This window comes from Equus asinus, chromosome 1, assembly GCF_041296235.1.
Source record: "Equus asinus isolate D_3611 breed Donkey chromosome 1, EquAss-T2T_v2, whole genome shotgun sequence".
NCBI lineage: Eukaryota > Metazoa > Chordata > Mammalia > Perissodactyla > Equidae > Equus > Equus asinus.
In genome coordinates this window covers 120,051,831-120,069,346 of record NC_091790.1, presented here as the reverse complement: position 1 = coordinate 120,069,346, position 17,516 = coordinate 120,051,831, and the positions used below count along the sequence as shown (strand labels likewise).

The following is a 17,516-nucleotide window of genomic DNA, read 5'->3' as shown; positions in this document are numbered from 1 at the left end:
AGTCAGTCCCCACATCCCTTCTTACCTCTCCGAGGGAAGGAAATCTCCCACAGCAAGAGGAGAGAGAGAGTAGTGGTTCACCTCAACCAAAGCCTCCCAAGGTCCACTTCAGATACTTCCACATGGTGTAGTCTTCTTCAGTCAGCTCCAGAACACACCTGATCTACCTGGCATGAAACAGCATTTAGTCCCCAAAATAACAGATCACAGGAGTTTCAGATGTTGTGTTTGCTGCACTACACATGGGAGTAGTTTGGGATTCTCCTCCTTAAATTTAGACAGGAAAAATGGCTTAATTCCTAATGAAAATTCCCTGAGGGTAGAAAAAAATAAAGATTCTTAGATTAAAAAGCATGAGTTAAATAGAAACGACTCTACAAAAAGAATTTATTAACCCTTAAGACAACAAAGAAAAAACAGTTGAGACACCACTTCCCAACACAGCTATATAAACCAGTGGTGACACGGATGGTTGACTTCTGCTTTGGCCATGATCAATAAATGGCCTGAGGCCACACGGCATCCTTCCCGCCGGGTGGCAAAGTTATTGTAACCTGTTCCCTGTTCCCTTTGCAGTGTTCCCCAAAAACCTACTGTGTGCGCTGGTATATGTGAGACGGTTCTACATGGCATACAGGTGGACATTTAAAATAGAAGTAGTTACTAATTATAGTTTAATGTTTATTAGAAGCAAATATCAAAGCTGGGATTTCACAGCTATCATGTAACATGAATCTAGGTAAAAAATAAGTTTCCTACTAAGTAAATACTGCTAGTATTCCAAACACTGTTTCACTAAAAGTTTCTAATATCAAAGCAACATTTTTTTGAAAGCCAATTAAATGTCCAATTAAAAAGCTTCAAGTGATCCTTTATTTATTTATTTTTGCTGAGGAAGATTTGCCCTGAGCTGACATCCGCTGCCAACCTTCCTCTTTTTATATGTGAGCTGCTGCCACAGCATGGCCACTGACAGACAAGTGGTGTGAGTCTGTGCCCAGGAACTGAACCTGGGCTGCCAAAGCAGAGTGCGCCAAACTTAACCACTAGGGCACTGGGCTGGCCCCAAGTAATTCTTTAAATCAAGCATCATCACTCAGGTTGATGTATTGTTTAATGATTTTGTCTTGAAAATTCTGAGGGGAGTAAAGAAGAAAATTTGAAGCTAGTTTTTACTTGTTCTACGTGATGTCTTGAGAGGAATCATGGGCGTGTCAACAGACGTCTACTGTTCCTTCCCCTTAGGTGGCATTCCTGGGTACACAGCCGTGCAGGCTGACGAGTTTCAAGAAGCCAGTCTGAGAGCAGGAAGAACAGGCATTTACTTTAGAACTTCATTGTTTCCAACTGAGAATGTTAAATAATATAGGCCTCTTAAAATTTTTAACAAACAATTCACAATATCAAAAAAGTCTCCAACTTCCTAGCAATCCCAGTCAGTGTCAATCTCAGGGTATTGTCCTCTTTTGGGGGGAATGTGCTGGGAAAAAAGAGAAGTAGCCCTCCAGTTCAAAATGAGAACTTATTTCGCTTGTCCGTTAAGTCAAGAATCAAAGACTGAGTATCATTTTCAAACTACATGTTCAACAAAAGAGCAAGTTTCAAGAGCGTACATTTTATTAACCCAACTCAGAGTTTGCCCACATTTTCTTTGGTGTGCCTGCTATAGATTGATTCTGCTAAAGGCTCACTAACTGACCTTGAACGTTAGATGATCAGCAACACCTGGCTTAGACGTTAAGTTTTTTTTCTTACCTGGCCTGTAGGAGTTAATCTTTTCTGGAAGACTTAGTAAATCCTTGTCTCAATTTTGCTCCAGAAGCAGGGTCCACTGCTAATCCTTTGCAGACACGAACAGATTTGTTATTATGTAAAAGCAAACATCAGCAAAAAAAAGGGAATGATTATGAAATCCTCTCACTGGACTCAAAAGTCTCTGTTCTTCCTTTTTGTTTTGTTTTGTTTTGTTTTGTAGCTATAGACAAATACTCAGTCTCTATCCCAGGCCAAATAATAAGGAAAACAGGGATTGTCTCCGGCGGTTTCTCCCCTCTGCTGCCAGCCCTTCACTTAGCACGGATGGCCCTCTGGACCACCACCTCAGGTGGCCCCCAGTTACACAAGCTGACTCCCAACATCCCTCCCCACTACTGCCCCACCTTCAACATGCACCCCGAGTATCTCACGTCTTCACAATTCTCAGACTGCTCTCATGCTAGAAAGGCTCGAGAAGCCTTATGGAAGCATGAGCTGCCTTCCCTCCCAGGGGTTATTTACATAGCGATGGACTCATTCTACAAAGAGAGTTCTTTTCCCTTGTGTCCAGGGGCCCTGTTAGGTGCAGAGATGTAGGAGTTTACAGGCAGAGGCATGGCATACCATGGTCTGCTTTGGATCACTTGGTATGGGACAGGATTCTCAGAGAAATCACTTTTTGTAAAAAGGAATAAGTTCCCTCTGTCCTAGAGACCTCCTTTCTAATCAGTGTTTTCTGAACGGAGAGTAACCAAACAACTCGAGGAAATCGTGACTCAAACTATCAAAGGACATGAGAACAGAAAGAGCTTTCGGTGTTTGCGTTACTCAAAGATCTACATGTTTCATGTCTTCCAAAGAACACCAGCTGACCCTTCAACAGTCACTGCATTTGCTCCACACCGAAGTTAGGACAGGAGGGGATGCCAGCACAGGGAAGACGCTGAACTTGACCCAAGCCACTGGCTCCAGAAATAAAAGCAGAGTCCACACCAACAAAGCTGTAAAATGCAGTTCACTAAAGATATGAAGCCACGCAGCTCTAGAACCCAGAACTACATCTTCCTATGAACTTAGCTTCTCTGTATAAAGGTACTGGAGAAGCTGCTGCTCAGAGGTACCTGCCCAGGAAATCAACCGCTCTTGTATCAAAACCCTTGAGAAAATAGCCACCAGCAGGTATTTGCTGACCAGGCTATCAACTCATTTCCCATCTGAACATTTGAATCTTTGTGGGAATGAAGGAAGAGCCATACCTTTTTCTAAAACAATTTCCTAATATATAAAAATATATATATAATAAATTTACATATATAATATATAATTATCTCCTTAATGTTTCTATTTTTTGACCCAGTTTTACCAAAGCAGACAGAGATTTGGTTGGCTCTACCGTTTCCTATCAAGTGACAAGCTTTATCTCTCTATGCTTTCCTCAGCTGTAAACTAGGGCTATGAACAGTATGCTTGCCCCCTTGTGTTACTGTGAGGATTAAATGAGGGTCGACGACGATTAATATATGTGGTGCTGAGACGTGTGTACCAGTAAGTGTGGACTATTGTCCATGAAAAAGGGAGTTATTTAGTATGGCAATAAAGTATAAACAATCTACCTGCTCAACATCAGGAAAATAGTTAAATAAGTCACATTGTATTCTTGTGATATTATTCTGTTTCTAAAGAAACTCTTTTGCCATAGCGAAATGCTCAAAATTTGTTAGTGAAAAAATCAGGATATGTACCCAGACTATGATCCTAACTTAGATAAGAGAAAAACCAAACAAAAAGAAGTGTAAATAGGAAAAAATGGAAAATGATATCAATATTAAAAGTAGTCATGTCAGAGTGTGGAATTATGGATGATTTTTATTTTCTTTATACTTTTCGTCCATTTTCCAATATTTTCTACCATAAGCATTAATTTCTTACATGATAATTTTTTTAAATGCTCTTTCTCAAAAGAAATTTTTGCAGGCTAACAAAGTGGCTAGACACGAAAAGTTCCTAGGCCATCGTAATTGCCTAACTTACACAGACTTGAGTGCCTGACGATGTGACACCAGTGTGGGCATTAGTGACACCGTCTGGGCGCCTCACCAAGCATCTACGGCCTCCTTGCTCTAGGGCCAGCCTTCCATTCTAGCTTTGATTCCTGTTCACACTCCAGCTCTTTTTGATGCTTTGGCCAAACGGGCCATTGTTTCCAGAGTATGTCCTCCGCATTCTCATTCTCATAGCTTTGTTCATTCCTTCTGCAACTTTCCTCCACTGGTCAATCTTCAGCTCACCCTGAAAGCCCATCCCCAGTCCTTCACCTCACGAAGCTTCCTGTCTCAGACTGCCACCTACCCAGAAAGCCTCCTGGGCAAAGCCCAGCTCCTTCTTGTCATTCCCTTAGGACTTCCACATCCGGCTGTTAAACAGTAGATATAATTATTGACCGCCTCTCCCCCTAGACTTTTAAGAATCCATGGACACAAGAAACAACCATGTTTAATAACTATGTGTTGAATAAACAAATCTTCTTGAACATCCATGGCAGCTGTGTGTCAGCTTTACATAATATCACATGCTCTGTTGTATCAGAGATTTTCCTGCACATGCATATCTTCTTATAAGACTCTGGGAGGGATAAGGATTGTGACTCACACACACGTATCTCCTCTGACTGTGAATTCAGAACAAAATGTTATACATGGGAGATACTCAATGCTAACTTTACTTAAAAGAGTTGAAGAATGAAAGCCAGAGTTTTAGGGGTTAACTACCAGCCAGATGAAAGACAATAAGAGGATTTATGTGGAAGGCAAGGGACACCAAGCGTCCTAAACTACTGACTGTCCATCTAGAAAGAGCAAAGCCCAACATCAACAATTTTTAAAAAGACCCCCTGCTATAAATAGATTAATACTGACCAGAACAAAAACAACAGACAGTAGGCGCGAATCCGAATCACACAGGGGGCCTGTTCACATTAGAGGCCCTCAGTGCTGTTCTCCAAGCCTTAAACATTTTTGAGAATTCACCTCCCCTCAATATACTCCCGCTTCCTCTCCAGAATGGCTCTTAATAAAAATGTGGCTAATTTAAGGTACACTAACCCTGGCGACGTTATTTTTAAATGTAAGCAGGTGAGGTCACTGGAAAGAACAAGAAATTAAATTGAAAAAGCATCTTAAGCCTGAAATAAAACAAAAAGCTATCTCTTAAAGCTAATTCACATGCCAATTCTACTCATATGCCAATAATTTAAATGAGAAATTCTAGAATCAAGACACCCACTGTCTCTCATATATTTCATTCAAAAAGTATTTACTGAGCACCTCGTACATGCCATGCGCAATTCTAACTGCAATAAAATACACACAAATTAGATCTCACCTTCATAAAACTCACATTCCTTCTTTTGAGAGGTGGGGAGGAGACAAACAAATATGTATTGACTATTAGATGGTGACAAATGCTATTTAAAAAACTACAAAGAGGATTATAGAGGTCTTGATTGATTTTAAACGCAGAGGTTGGGGACCTCACTGTGAAGAGGACACTTAGCAAAGAGCTGAAGGGAGTGAGCAGTGCAGAGTAGTGGGGAGTATTTTGGTTTTCAGCAGAGGGGGAAGCCAGTACAAAGGCCCTGAGCCAATAGCCTGCAGGTCTGTCGCATTCCAGGAATAAGGCAGAGGTTGCTGGAGCTGGACGGAGAGGAGACAGTGGAAGGAGAGGTTAGGTGGTGGTACAGAGCCCAGTGCGGGCCACAGTAAGAGCTGTGCCTTTTACTTGGCAGCATCACAGTGGCTATAGGCCACCATTAACTAGTCAAGAGCAAACAGAATACCATTTTGCTTAGATGTACTGGCCTACTAATCTATTTTCCAATGTATCAGAATGGTGTCTTTATAACGTTCTGTTTAATGTCACGTACTGGGACACGAGACTCCGGAGTCCTGATTTAGGATCTTTTCACTTATGCCTTGCTCTCTTTTAAAGAAACTGTTTAGTTCAAGGAAGGAAACTCTTCCCTTATTTTCAAATCACACTTGACACCCTGTCTTCTCCCACCTCAATCTCCTTCCGAGTTTATGAGACGAGGGAACGAAGGTCCCAGACTCTGCTGCTGTCCTCGGATCTGACTTTGTACAATGTCAGTTATCTAATCCTGATGAATTAAGGAACATTCCCGCTTGGCAAATGAACTTTAACCTCAAACTTAAAAGAGTGCTTTTCACTGGAAGGGAAGCATTATAATATATTCTTTGAAAAAATAAGAAACCATAATATAAAGAATTTGTCTTTTCTGAAGGACACTAATCAATATACTTTAGAAAAAGCTTGTTAGAGTTTTACCAAATGAATACACATCTAATTTGATTTTTTTTTTCCTAAGTGAAAACTAAAACCTACCCCACTGTGAACTTTTCACAGATCAGGAAAACACTAATGACTTGGGTGTAAGGTCTGTGGGAAAAATTTTAAAATATCAATTCAATTTTTAGCCCATGATGAGCAACGCATGAGAAATTTAAAAACTAACAATAAAGTTCTCTCACGCTGTTACTTTAGGGGCTGTGAGGCTGGCAGTTCTTACTCTGGGTCTGACAGTACCTTCAAAATAAGACTCCTCGTGAGAGGTGCCGATAGGCTCACGAATTAATTCATGTTGTGTTCCTGGCACATGCAGTTCATAAAGAAGAACGCCCCGTTTATTAATGCGGCTCAGGGACAGGGGCTAGCACAACAGAGATCCAGTCCAGCGCTGCTGTTCACCACTTGTGTGCCCTGAACAAGTAACTTATTCTCTCTCAGCCAGGCTCCCTTTCCGCACGTTAAAACATTCGGAGGATTACTGGGAGGATTAAAGAAATGGTTCTAGCACACAGTAAGTCCTATAATGGTGGTTATCCCTCTCTGCTACTTTGAAGAAATGATTTAGTTCTAGGAAGGAAACACTTCCCCTTTCTTTTCCAGCCTCACTGAGATACAGTTGGATATAACATTGTGTAAGCTTAAGGTGTACAATGTGATGATGTGATATACATATATACTGTGAATTGATCACCACAATAAAGTTATTTAACACATCCATCACCTCACATAGTTAATGTGTATGTGTGCATGTGTGTGTGTGGTGAGAACATTTAAGATTTACTCTCTTAGCAACTTCCAAGAATATGATACAGTATTGTTACCTCTAGTCCCTGTGCTGTACTTTAGCTCCCCAGAACGTACGCCTCCTCTAACTGGAAGTTTGAACATTGACCATCATCTCTCCATTTCTCCCAAGCCCCCACCCCCGGCAACCACTGTTCTATTCTGCTTTTATGAGTTCAACTTTTTAAGGTTCCACATATAAGTGAGATCATGCAGTATTTGTCTTTCTCTGTCTGACTTCTCTCACTTAGCATAATGTCCTCAATGTCCATCCATGTTGCCATCCACAGACGGCAGGATTTCCTTCTTTTTTATGGCTGAATAATATTCCATTGTGCATGTACATCACGTCTCTATCCATTCATGCATCTATGGACACTCGGGCTGTTTCTGTATCCTGGCTATTTGAAAAATGCTGTGATGAACATGGAGTACAGACCTCTCTTCAAGAGAGCAATTTCATTTTCTCCTCTTATTTTCAAGACAACACCTGACAAACTGTTACCTCCCATTCTTAATTTCTTTTCAATCTTACCAGACCAAAAAATGGTGGTCCTAGACTCTGCTGCTGTAATCAGATCTGACTATATATATATTGTCAGTTATCTAATCGTGATTAAACTAAGAAATATTCCTTCTTGGCAGATAAGCTTTAACCTCAAACAAACCCATGTTATCTTTATCTCCAAAAGCAACATCGGAAGTCATAGCTTTTGCCAACTGCTGATGAATCCCAAGCCAACAGTGGTCCCCTGTGACCCCATCATTTGAAGCTGAGATGCTCACTCCGACTCACCTGGCCTGGTTGGGACCACACTCGAGGCCTCCAGGGCCCTGTTGTGTAGCAGAGCTCCCACGGCACTGGTTACGGTCGGTTCTTTCTTTGGAGCTGTCTGAGCCCTGCCCTACAGAGAGAGGAAGCAGTTCTGTAATCTCAGGGAGTGCACTGGAGGGGAAGCTGTCTCCACTTAACCAGCAGCAGGTTGGAGTTATCCCTGGGGACCTGCTGCACCCAGGAAAGAGCATGCACACACCCTGCACCCTAGTCAGCCTGGTCCTGTCCTCCCCATCTGGGTTTTGGAGCTTTCATTCCATAATCAAGCCCTTAGGGGAGTGGTGATGTGTTAATCCTGTAAAATCAGTTGTATGGAGACATAAGAAATCACTTAACGTCAATAAGGATAGTTATGGAACATTTTAGTTTTTCATTACACTTGAAGATGATTTTGTTTTTAAATACATGAACAGAGAAGAAAAACAGACATTGGCAAGCAGCAAATGTTTTAAACATGGAATTCCAACATCCCCACGCCACACCCCTCCCTGCTGAGCAGCAGGAGCAGAATAGCTACATTAACACAGAATAAGGACCAAAAGGTTCCTCAGGAGCTCTTTTTTACCTCACTACTGAGCCCACCAACATTTCAATGGAAACCAAGGGATAAAGAGAACCTGTTACTCCAAGGAGGAATTCTCACATGGGTAAGGACAGCAAGGAGATGACAGCAGGCAGCTCAACCCCATCCAAAGAAAGGAAGCTATTCTCAGAGGCCCACACTGGTCTCTTCTGGTTAAGGGTATAACACATTTTTAAAGTTGATTATGTTTAAAACGGAAAAACACTTGAACTGTGCTGTTAGCAGCCCCTCGACACTGAAACAAGCCCTCCTTTTCTGTGCCTCCTCTGAATAAGCCCCGCTGTTGGGCCAGGCTCGGGCGGGGAAGCTGGCGCGAGGGCCTGAGCACGGCTGCTCAGAGGCACTCCACAGTGAGCGAGCTCAGAGAGCAGGCCGCTTTCCTTCTGCGTTCCCAGTCACCACTCAGCTCTGGAAAGCAAGCAGAGGCAGAGGGCCAAGTCACTGGTTACACTCAGGACGGCCAGCTGGCCTTCTTCAGGCATAAAAAGCACTTCCGTCTGCTGCTTCCCGCTGCTCCCTTGGCCCCACTAATGCCGACTGACTTCGTGAACTGATTAGAAGAACCACTCAAGAAATGTAACGCGCCCTTTACTGCTTTAGAAAGTATAGGTAGCATTAGAGAACCTTTCCAAAGCTAAGCTGAATTCAAGCCCAAAGCTGTCATGTGCCCCCAAATTGCAGTGCTTCCCAACAGGAAGGGACTAGAGAGGGGGAAAGAGAGAGAGTAAGGTGGAAGGAGGAAGGCAGAGGAGCCCCTGTGGGCAAGGCACTGGACTTACAGTGTTATCTGCAGTCCTCCCACAACTCAGCCAGGCATAGACCAAAGACAGTCTCAAAGAACCTAAGTAACTTGTTGAAGTTTGCCTGCAGATAACAAATTCTAGAATCGAAAGTCAAACCCTGACTACTGATTGCAGAATCTGAGCTCTTTCTACATTGCACCGCTTCCCATGATATTTCAGGGGTAAAGACTGACTCTCTACAACTATAGTCATCATGACCACCTGCCTGCCCCACCAACACACCTAGTCCCTCGCTCCTATGTTCCTTTGTCTGGATGTATAGTTTTATTACCTGTCTAGGCTCTGGAGCTAAAAAACTTTCTTCTCAACCTGATCCTCTTTTACCCTATATCCAACATCTTTTCAGTCCCATCAATTATTTCTTAAATTCTCCCTCTACACACACTCCATTAGTCCTCTTACTCTGGGCCCTCATTCTTTCCCTGTTGCAGTGGCTCCTAACTGGTCTCCTGCCAGTGCATCTTGAACGCTAATTGCCAGGGTTATCTTTCTAAAATACCAATTCCATGTCGCTCCAGTCTACACTGTTCAACCAGTCTACACTGCCTACAGAATGACAGCGGAGGCCTATAAGAGACAATTGTACCTCAGGCTGGCTGGCCTCAGATTTTACGGCCTCTATCCTCTTAATTTGTCTTTTCCTCCTTTCTGAGCAAGCTCAAGTTAAAGCCCTGCGAGATCTGCCGTCCACCTTGCCTGTCCCATCCTGTCACTCTCCCACAGGCCTCTATGCTTTAGCCTCACAGGCTGGGCTTCTCAGGTCACAAGCTGGACATTTTGTGCATAATCTTCTCCGAACTTCAACTCTAGGCTGGTGAAACCATTTGCTATTTAAGCGGAAAACGTTTGACCCTCTTTGAAGCCCCTGATGAACCACAGCGGCCTCCTCCTCCAGTGCTCCTATCTACGTCAGCTGTCACCCCTTCACACTGCATTGCTCCTGAGTCCAAGTCCTCCTTCGAATTACAGATTCTTCACCGAGCAGCACCTGGCACAGTGTCTGATAGAGAGCAGATATTCAATAACTGTCTAATGTATTTGGCGACAGAGCTCAGACCCCGTAGACCATGGGAAATGCTATTGTTGGAGGGGGAGCCGCCCCCATTAGATACCAGATTTCATGAAAATCTTTCTAAACATGTTTCATATTCTTAAGTATTTTTTTGGGGGGGGGTCTGACCCATTTTTTTGAAACTAATGATTTTTATGCTAAACTGTAAGTTATATCTCTGGGACTTTTGACGTGTATGGAGCTCTTTGCCAGCTCCAGTTCTGTTTTTATAAATCTATTGTCTTCTTGGTCAAGTTGTTATTTTACTTATTCGTACCTATTTATAACAGTTGCTTCCATTTATCCACTTTAACTGGCTGATTTTATGGTTTTACATAAAGGCTGAAGTCCCCTGCTCTATGCAGCAGACCTATGACATGTAGACAGGGTCTTCCTTGACATGGTTTCCCTGACTCAGGCCAGGTTCACCATTCTTTTCTGGGTGGTTAAGGCTGATAACTGCACCCTTGGATAGACAGAATTTTACAATATTATAGAAACACCACTTACATATTCAAGTCTTCATCCTAAGAAGTTTTATAGAAATATTTCTTCTACAACACCCAAAGATGCTATTAGCTGGAAAGCAGGTCTCAAAAGAAGCCAGCTCCCACGAGGATGAGTGACAGTGGTCAGCTCTCTTGATCCTTACATTTCTCAGGATGGGTCATTTACATTCCCCAGCAAATTCTACCTGCTTGCCCCAGGCATGCAAGGGCATAAGAGCCAAGACCTGGGGAGAGTGAGTCACCTGAGCTCTGGATGCCAGCTTGGCTGCCGTCTGGGCTGGATCAAAGACTCGGCGAGAAGACTGATCCTTGCAGAAATTAATATGTTGACTGGCTGCAGTTTCATTAAATCTCCTCATACAATATGGGCACTGAATATAATCTGAATATAAAGATAACAACAAAAGGCAATTAACATTTCAAAAACAACTCCTTGCCACAACTAGAAGGGCCTACAACTAGGATATACAGCTATGTGCCAGGGGATTTGGGGAGATAAAGCAGGAAAAAAAACAAACCAACTCTGGAATGGACTAGATGCAATGAAGTAAATAGGATATGAACTCTGCTCCAGCATGAAAGAACGAGGTCCCAAACTCTGGTCTGAGACAGCCTATTCCAGAGCAGGAGGCAGGCAAGGGTTCAAATAGAGGACATGGCAGGGGAAAATTTACTACCTATGTGCTTATTTCAATTGAGAGTGTGCCCTTAAAATGTTTACATGATATGTTTTTTAGAAAACAGATTCATATTTTAGAAACAGATTATACTTAGGAACTTCCCAATTAAATGAACTGTTTAGTGAATCCTTATGTAAAGAAAGCCATCCTAGAACCACAGAATGTTAGTACTGATGACACTGAAGGGCAGAGAAGATTCGCAAGCCCAGGTTGTGGTCCTGGGTGAGACAGAAGGTCGTACAGGAGTTGTGGAGCTGCAAAGGCAGGAAGATGTTTCAGAATGTGGGTGTGAGGGAGGGGATTTGAAGCCAACATCACTGGCAGAAATACGCACACTGCTTCCTCAGTGCTAGATTTTTTTTCCCCTGAACTCCTAAGTGAGGAGGGAAATCATATGTTCGGGAAAGAGGCAGTAAAAGGGAAAAAGTGGGGGTTCCAACAAGAGAAGGGGAAGGAGGAGGGGTGAGAAGAAACTGGTTTGAGCAGCAGCACGGGCTCCCAGTGTAAGGACGTCCCAGGCAGCTCTGTGGGCATGGTCCTCTGTGGTTCTGAGCAGCAGCCAGCTGTCTTGATGAGGCTGTCATCTGCTGTGACTAGATAGCAAGAGAAATGGGAAGTGAGGAAGATCCAAGGTCTTTCTAGAACGTGGAGATGTTTGTCATAGCAAAGCCAGGTCGGAGCTACCCCTCTAAAGCAAGCAGGGACATGGGGGCTACTTTCGTTTTGTTTTGTTCTGATTTGTTTTAGGCACCTTTAAGAGATGACAAGGTGGAGAGGAGCGGCATAAGAGAATAACTCCCCCCACAGGAGGGATCTGAGACAGCACCAACCATATATACAGAAGTTTGCGTTACCGTATAGTCAAAATTCCTATATGTGTGGATGGATATTTAAGGCAGGTGTGTCTTCATAGTTAAGAATTTTTTGAAAGCATCTTTTTAAGCCATTTGAGAAGTTTTCTATTTGAACAAATCATTTCCTAAAATGAATACTCATAAAATGTAAGAACTGGAATATGTAAGAAATTGGCATGTCATAAAAGGTTAGCACTTAGCCTAACCTTTCACATCACTCTCTGGAAGGCAATACTTAGTCATGAATTCCATACTTATTGGACACCTGTTATGTCCCAGGCACTGTTTTATACTTGAGGATACAATGTCTCTGCAATCACGGACTAAGCATTCTAATATAAATTTTTCCCACGGTGGTAAATTCCTTGGACAAAATAAAATGGGACAGCATTGGGAAATGGTGAAGGCTCTGCACCTGCTTGGCTGGTTTTGAGCCCGAGCTCTTCCCCTGCTGTGTGTGTGAACTTGGGCATGTTACTCAACCTCCTGAAGTTTCAACTTCCCCAGGACCCACATACCACTGACTTCATCAGGTTGTTGTGAAAGTTCACGAAGATCATCCACGCTAGGGCTTGGCATGGAGGGTGAGTGGAACACACTATTACTATAAGGAAACAGGCCCAGCAAGGTTGTTTCCAACTCCTGAACAGGACTGAAACTGTTTATAAACAGTAAAATAGAAAGTGCCATTAACATGCAGAATTCACTCACAATGCTATAGAAAACCATCTAGAATTTGATTCTTGGTTTGGTGGGTATTTCTTCAGTTTTACCAGCTGAAAAGTCAAGGTTTGTATCAGAAATGCTGCTACCATAAACTCTGCTCAGTTAGAGCAAAGACAATGATCATAGCAGTCACTGCACTGCTTCCTTAAACCCACTTGTTCATTGCCACCCTTCGTGTGTTTGGCACCACATGCCACCATGGAGACAGCAAAGCTGAAGTGTATTCCTTGTCAACAAAAATCTCAGAGATAACCACAAGACCAGGTAAAGAAGCAGACAATTACCATTCCAAGGGATAAGTTTTGAAAGGAGGAAGCACTGGGTCCTGTGGAGACCACAGGAGGGACCCGTAGCCCAGACTTAAGGGAGTAGAGGAGGGAACTTCAAATACTCTGAGAATGGAAAAAGCATTTTTCTGCAACAATAATCTGAACACAGCATGATGGAGTCACATGTTCTACCCTCATCTCAATCTGAGTCACCTCCTCCCTCTATCAGTAAGGCTGTCATAGGAATCACTACGTGCCATTTATTTCAATAGATAAAAAGAGTCTGACTGCAAATGGATTCTTCTAAGGACTGTGGGGAAGGTGGCCAGATCTCAGACAAAATTAAAGTAAAGAAACAAGCAGCATTTTAAAATGCAAGCCTTTTGTTGAGTATGCATGCCATATGCAGCCCTGTGAAATGGTGACCAAATATCCCCCTGTCTCACAGAAAATCCCAATTATAAATATTCTATATCACTGTCCTCATAGACTGTCACAACACCCTGGAAAGTTCTTACTTAAGTAGTAAGAATTAGAGTAAATATATACATGTCACAAAAACTGAGTCATGAAATAGGAAATCATGCTGAAAAAAAAGGAAATTACTTGCAAACTCATGCATACTAGACCTTATTATATATAACTCCAGTCACGTCTGTATAAATTTTCTGGCATTTAAGCCTGAGAATATATGGGCTAATATAAAATCTCTGCACAATCAAAATAATTGAATAGTAATGAAAATGTACCATTGGAGGTAATCATTTTTCTTGGTGCATAAAATTATAAGGGCACAGGAAAGAATTTAACTATAAAATTATATTTTAGCATAAAAATGTAAAGGGCAGAAAAATAAACTGTACATTTGATGAGGCCTTACAAAGGGAATTACTTATTTTAAAGAAACAGTAATCCCCACATTTTAAAGCCAACATGGAAATGAAAGAAATTCACACTGTAGGACATCTGACAGGTTCCACTTATTCAATTAAGGCTAAAAGGTAGCCATCCACTGTAGCTTCTGCTATTAAAATGAAGCATTTCCCACAAATGACTTTGTTTTATATAAAGCTTGTTGCCAAAGTATTATCAAAATCACAGCCCTAGAGCTTTCTACTGAACATCTTAAGACAACACATTATTTTAAGCTATATTTTCATTAGCACCCCACAAAAGTGAAGCAATTATTAACATTATTGTCTGGTATAGAAGTTCTAATGATTTATTTTTCAGATGATTTTATAGTATGATTACACTGTGGTTTTTTATTTTGTTTTTGGGCTTTTTAAAATGAACTTTGAGGAATAATTTACATGCAATAAAATGCACCTATTTTAAGCATACAGTTCAATGAATTTTGACAAACATATACATTTGTGTAGCCACTCCAATTAAAATATAGAACAATTCCACCACCTTAAAAGTTCCCTCATGCCTCTTTTCAGTCAATATTCCCCCAAACCCAGTCTCAAGCAACCAAAGATCTATTTTCCTGTCACTAAAGCTAAGTTTGACCTATTCTATAATTTCATATAATAGAACATCCATCCTGTTCCGTGTGTAGTAGCGCTTTCTTCTTACTGTTGAGCTGTATTCCATTTTCTAAATATTCCACAATTTGTTTATCCATTCACTTGTTGATAGATATTTTCAGTTGTTTTCAGTTTATACTATATTTAAAAAGCTGCTATGAACATTAATATACGTCTTTTTTAGGACACGTTTTTAGTGTTTTGCATAAATACCAAAGAGTGGAATTGCTATATAGGTAAGAGTATGTTTAAGAAAATACCAGCACTATTTTATTCTCCCATCAGCCATGAAGAGAATTCCAGTTGTTCCACATCCTAGCCATCACTTGAATTGTCAGTCTTTAATTTTAGCCCTTCAAGCAAGTATGTAGTGGCATCTTTTTGTGGTTTTAATTTACATTTCCCTGATGAAAATGATGTTGAGTATCTTTTCATGTGCTTATTGGCCATTATTTTTTGATGCTTCTGTTCAAATACATCTCTTGCCTTTTTCTCATTTGGTTGTTTGTCTTATGATTGAGTTGTAGGAGTTCTTTATATAGTCTTGATATCAGTCCCTCATCAGATACATGTATTATGGATATTTTCTCCTAGCTTGTGGTTTGCCTTTGCATTCTCTTAATGGTGTCTCTCAAAACTAAAGGTTTTACTTTTGGTGAAGCCCAATTTATTAATTTCCTTTTTAAAAATTGTTACTGTATTTTATGTCCTGCTTAAGAAATCCTTTGACTCTTAGATCAAAGGTTTTCGTTTTTTCTAGAAACCTTATAGTTGTAGCACTTATGTTGGGTCAAGGATCCGTTTTGAATTAATTTTTCTATATGGTGTAAGACTCAAGGTTCATTTTTCCGGTATTGATATCCAGTTGTCCCAGGATCATTTGTTAATAAGACTATCCTTTTCCACATTGAATTACCTTTGTCGGTAATTGAGGGAAGGTCTTTACCTAGACTCTCTTTTTTTCTGTTCAGTTGATACACTAGTACTAAGCTGTCGTGAATGCTGTAACATTATAGTAAGTCTTGACATCAGGTAGTGTAAGTCTCCTGATTTTATTCTTTTTTCAAAACTATCTTGGCTATTCCAGATCCTTTGAATTTCCATATAATTTCAGAATCAGTTGGGGTCAATTCCTACTTGGCAAAGAAAACTTGCATGGATTTTTAATGGAATTACATTGAGTCTTTAGGTCATTTTGGGGAGAATTCATGTCATAACACAATACTGAGTCTTTCAAAGCCTGAAAATGGTTAAATCTTGCCATTTATCTTAGTTCTCTTTAATTTCTCTAAGCAATGTTTTGTGGTTTTCATTTTACAAGTCTTACACATTTTTAAAAATATATACCTAATATTTAACGTTTTTTACATTGTTGTAAATGGTATTTTTAATTTCATTTTTTTCAAAAATTCTGTTTTATAATTAATTTATTAATTTATTGTGGTAACACTGGTTTATGACATTATGTAAACTTCAGGTGTACGTCGTTATAGATATTTCAACTTCTGTGTAGCTTACATCATGTTCACCACCCAAAGACTAATTACAACCCATCACCACACACACGTGCCTAACTACCCCTTTTGCCTTCCTCTCTCCCTCCTTCCCCTCTGGTAACCACAATCCAATGTTTGTTTCTATGTGTTTGTTGTTGTTTTTATCTTCTACTTATGAGGGAGATCATACAGTATTTGATTTTCTCCTTCTGACTTATTTCACTTAGCATAATACCCTCAGGGTCCATTGATGTTGTCACAAATGGCAGGATTTCATCGTTTCTTATGGCTGAGTTGTATTCCATTGTGTATATGTAAACCACATCTTCTTTATTCATTCATCCCTTGATGGGTACCTGGGTTGCTTCCAAGTTTTGGCTATTGGGAATAATGCTGCAAAGAGCATAAGGGTGCATGTATATTTATGCATTTGTGTTTTCATGTTCTCTGGAAAAATACCCAGCAGTGGAATAGCAGGATGATATGGTAGATCTAGTCTTAATTTTTTGAGGAATCTCCATACTGTTTTCCATAGTGGCTGCACGAGTTTGCACTCCCACTAGCAGTGTACGAGGGTGCCCTTCTCTCCACATCCACTCTAACACTTACTGTTTCCTGTCTTGTTAATTACAGCCATTCTGAGAGGAGTGAGGTGATATCTCATTGTAGTTTTGATTTTCATTTCCCTGATAATAAGTGATGTTGAACATCTTTTCATGTGCCTGTTGGCCATCTGTATATGTTTTTTGGAGAAATATCTGTTCAGACTGTTTGCCCATTTTTTAATTGGATTGTTAGTTTTTTTGTTGTTGAGATGTGTGAATTCTTTGTATATTTTGGATATTGACCCCTTATCAGATATACGGTTTGCAAATATCTTCTCCCAGTTGTTAGGCTGTCTTTTCATCTTGTTGATGCTTTCCTTTGCTGTACAGAATGTTTCAGTTTGATGTAGTCCCATTTGTTTATTTTTTCTATTGTTTCCCTTGCCTGATCAGACATGATACTTGAAAATATGCTGCTAAGGCCAATGTTGAAGAGTGTACTCCCTATGTTTTCTTTTATAAGTTTCATGGCTTCAGGTCTTAAATTCAAGTCTTTAATCCACTTTGAATTAATTTTTGTTCATGGTGTAAGATAATGGTCTACCTTCATTCTTTTGCATGTGGCTGTCCAGTTTTCCCAACACCATTTATTGAAGAGACTTTCCTTTCTCCATTGTATGTTCTTGGCTCCCTTGTCAAAAATTAGCTGTCCATAGATGAGTGGGTTTAT

The 17,516-nt window shown here is 40.8% G+C and overlaps 1 protein-coding gene across 10 annotated transcripts in view; it reads right to left on the bottom strand.

Moving 5' to 3' along the window:
• ZC2HC1B (zinc finger C2HC-type containing 1B) overlaps positions 1–17,516 on the bottom strand; it is a 72,284-nt gene that overhangs the window by 29,351 nt on the left and 25,417 nt on the right. For 4 of the 10 annotated variants that reach the window (XM_070506599.1, XM_070506602.1, XM_070506597.1 and 1 more), the window contains exons 5-8: positions 10,927–11,066; positions 7,700–7,808; positions 1,756–1,840; positions 26–1,298 (exon numbers count right to left, since the gene is read on the bottom strand). In XM_070506599.1, coding sequence (XP_070362700.1) covers positions 1,770–1,840; positions 7,700–7,808; positions 10,927–11,066 — 320 coding nt within the window. In that variant the 3' untranslated portion in view covers positions 26–1,298; positions 1,756–1,769. Of the gene's footprint in view, positions 1–25; positions 7,676–7,699; positions 7,809–10,926; positions 11,067–17,516 lie in introns of those variants that run through there. The other 6 variants (XM_070506600.1, XM_070506609.1, XM_070506604.1 and 3 more) reach the window with 5 other exon arrangements.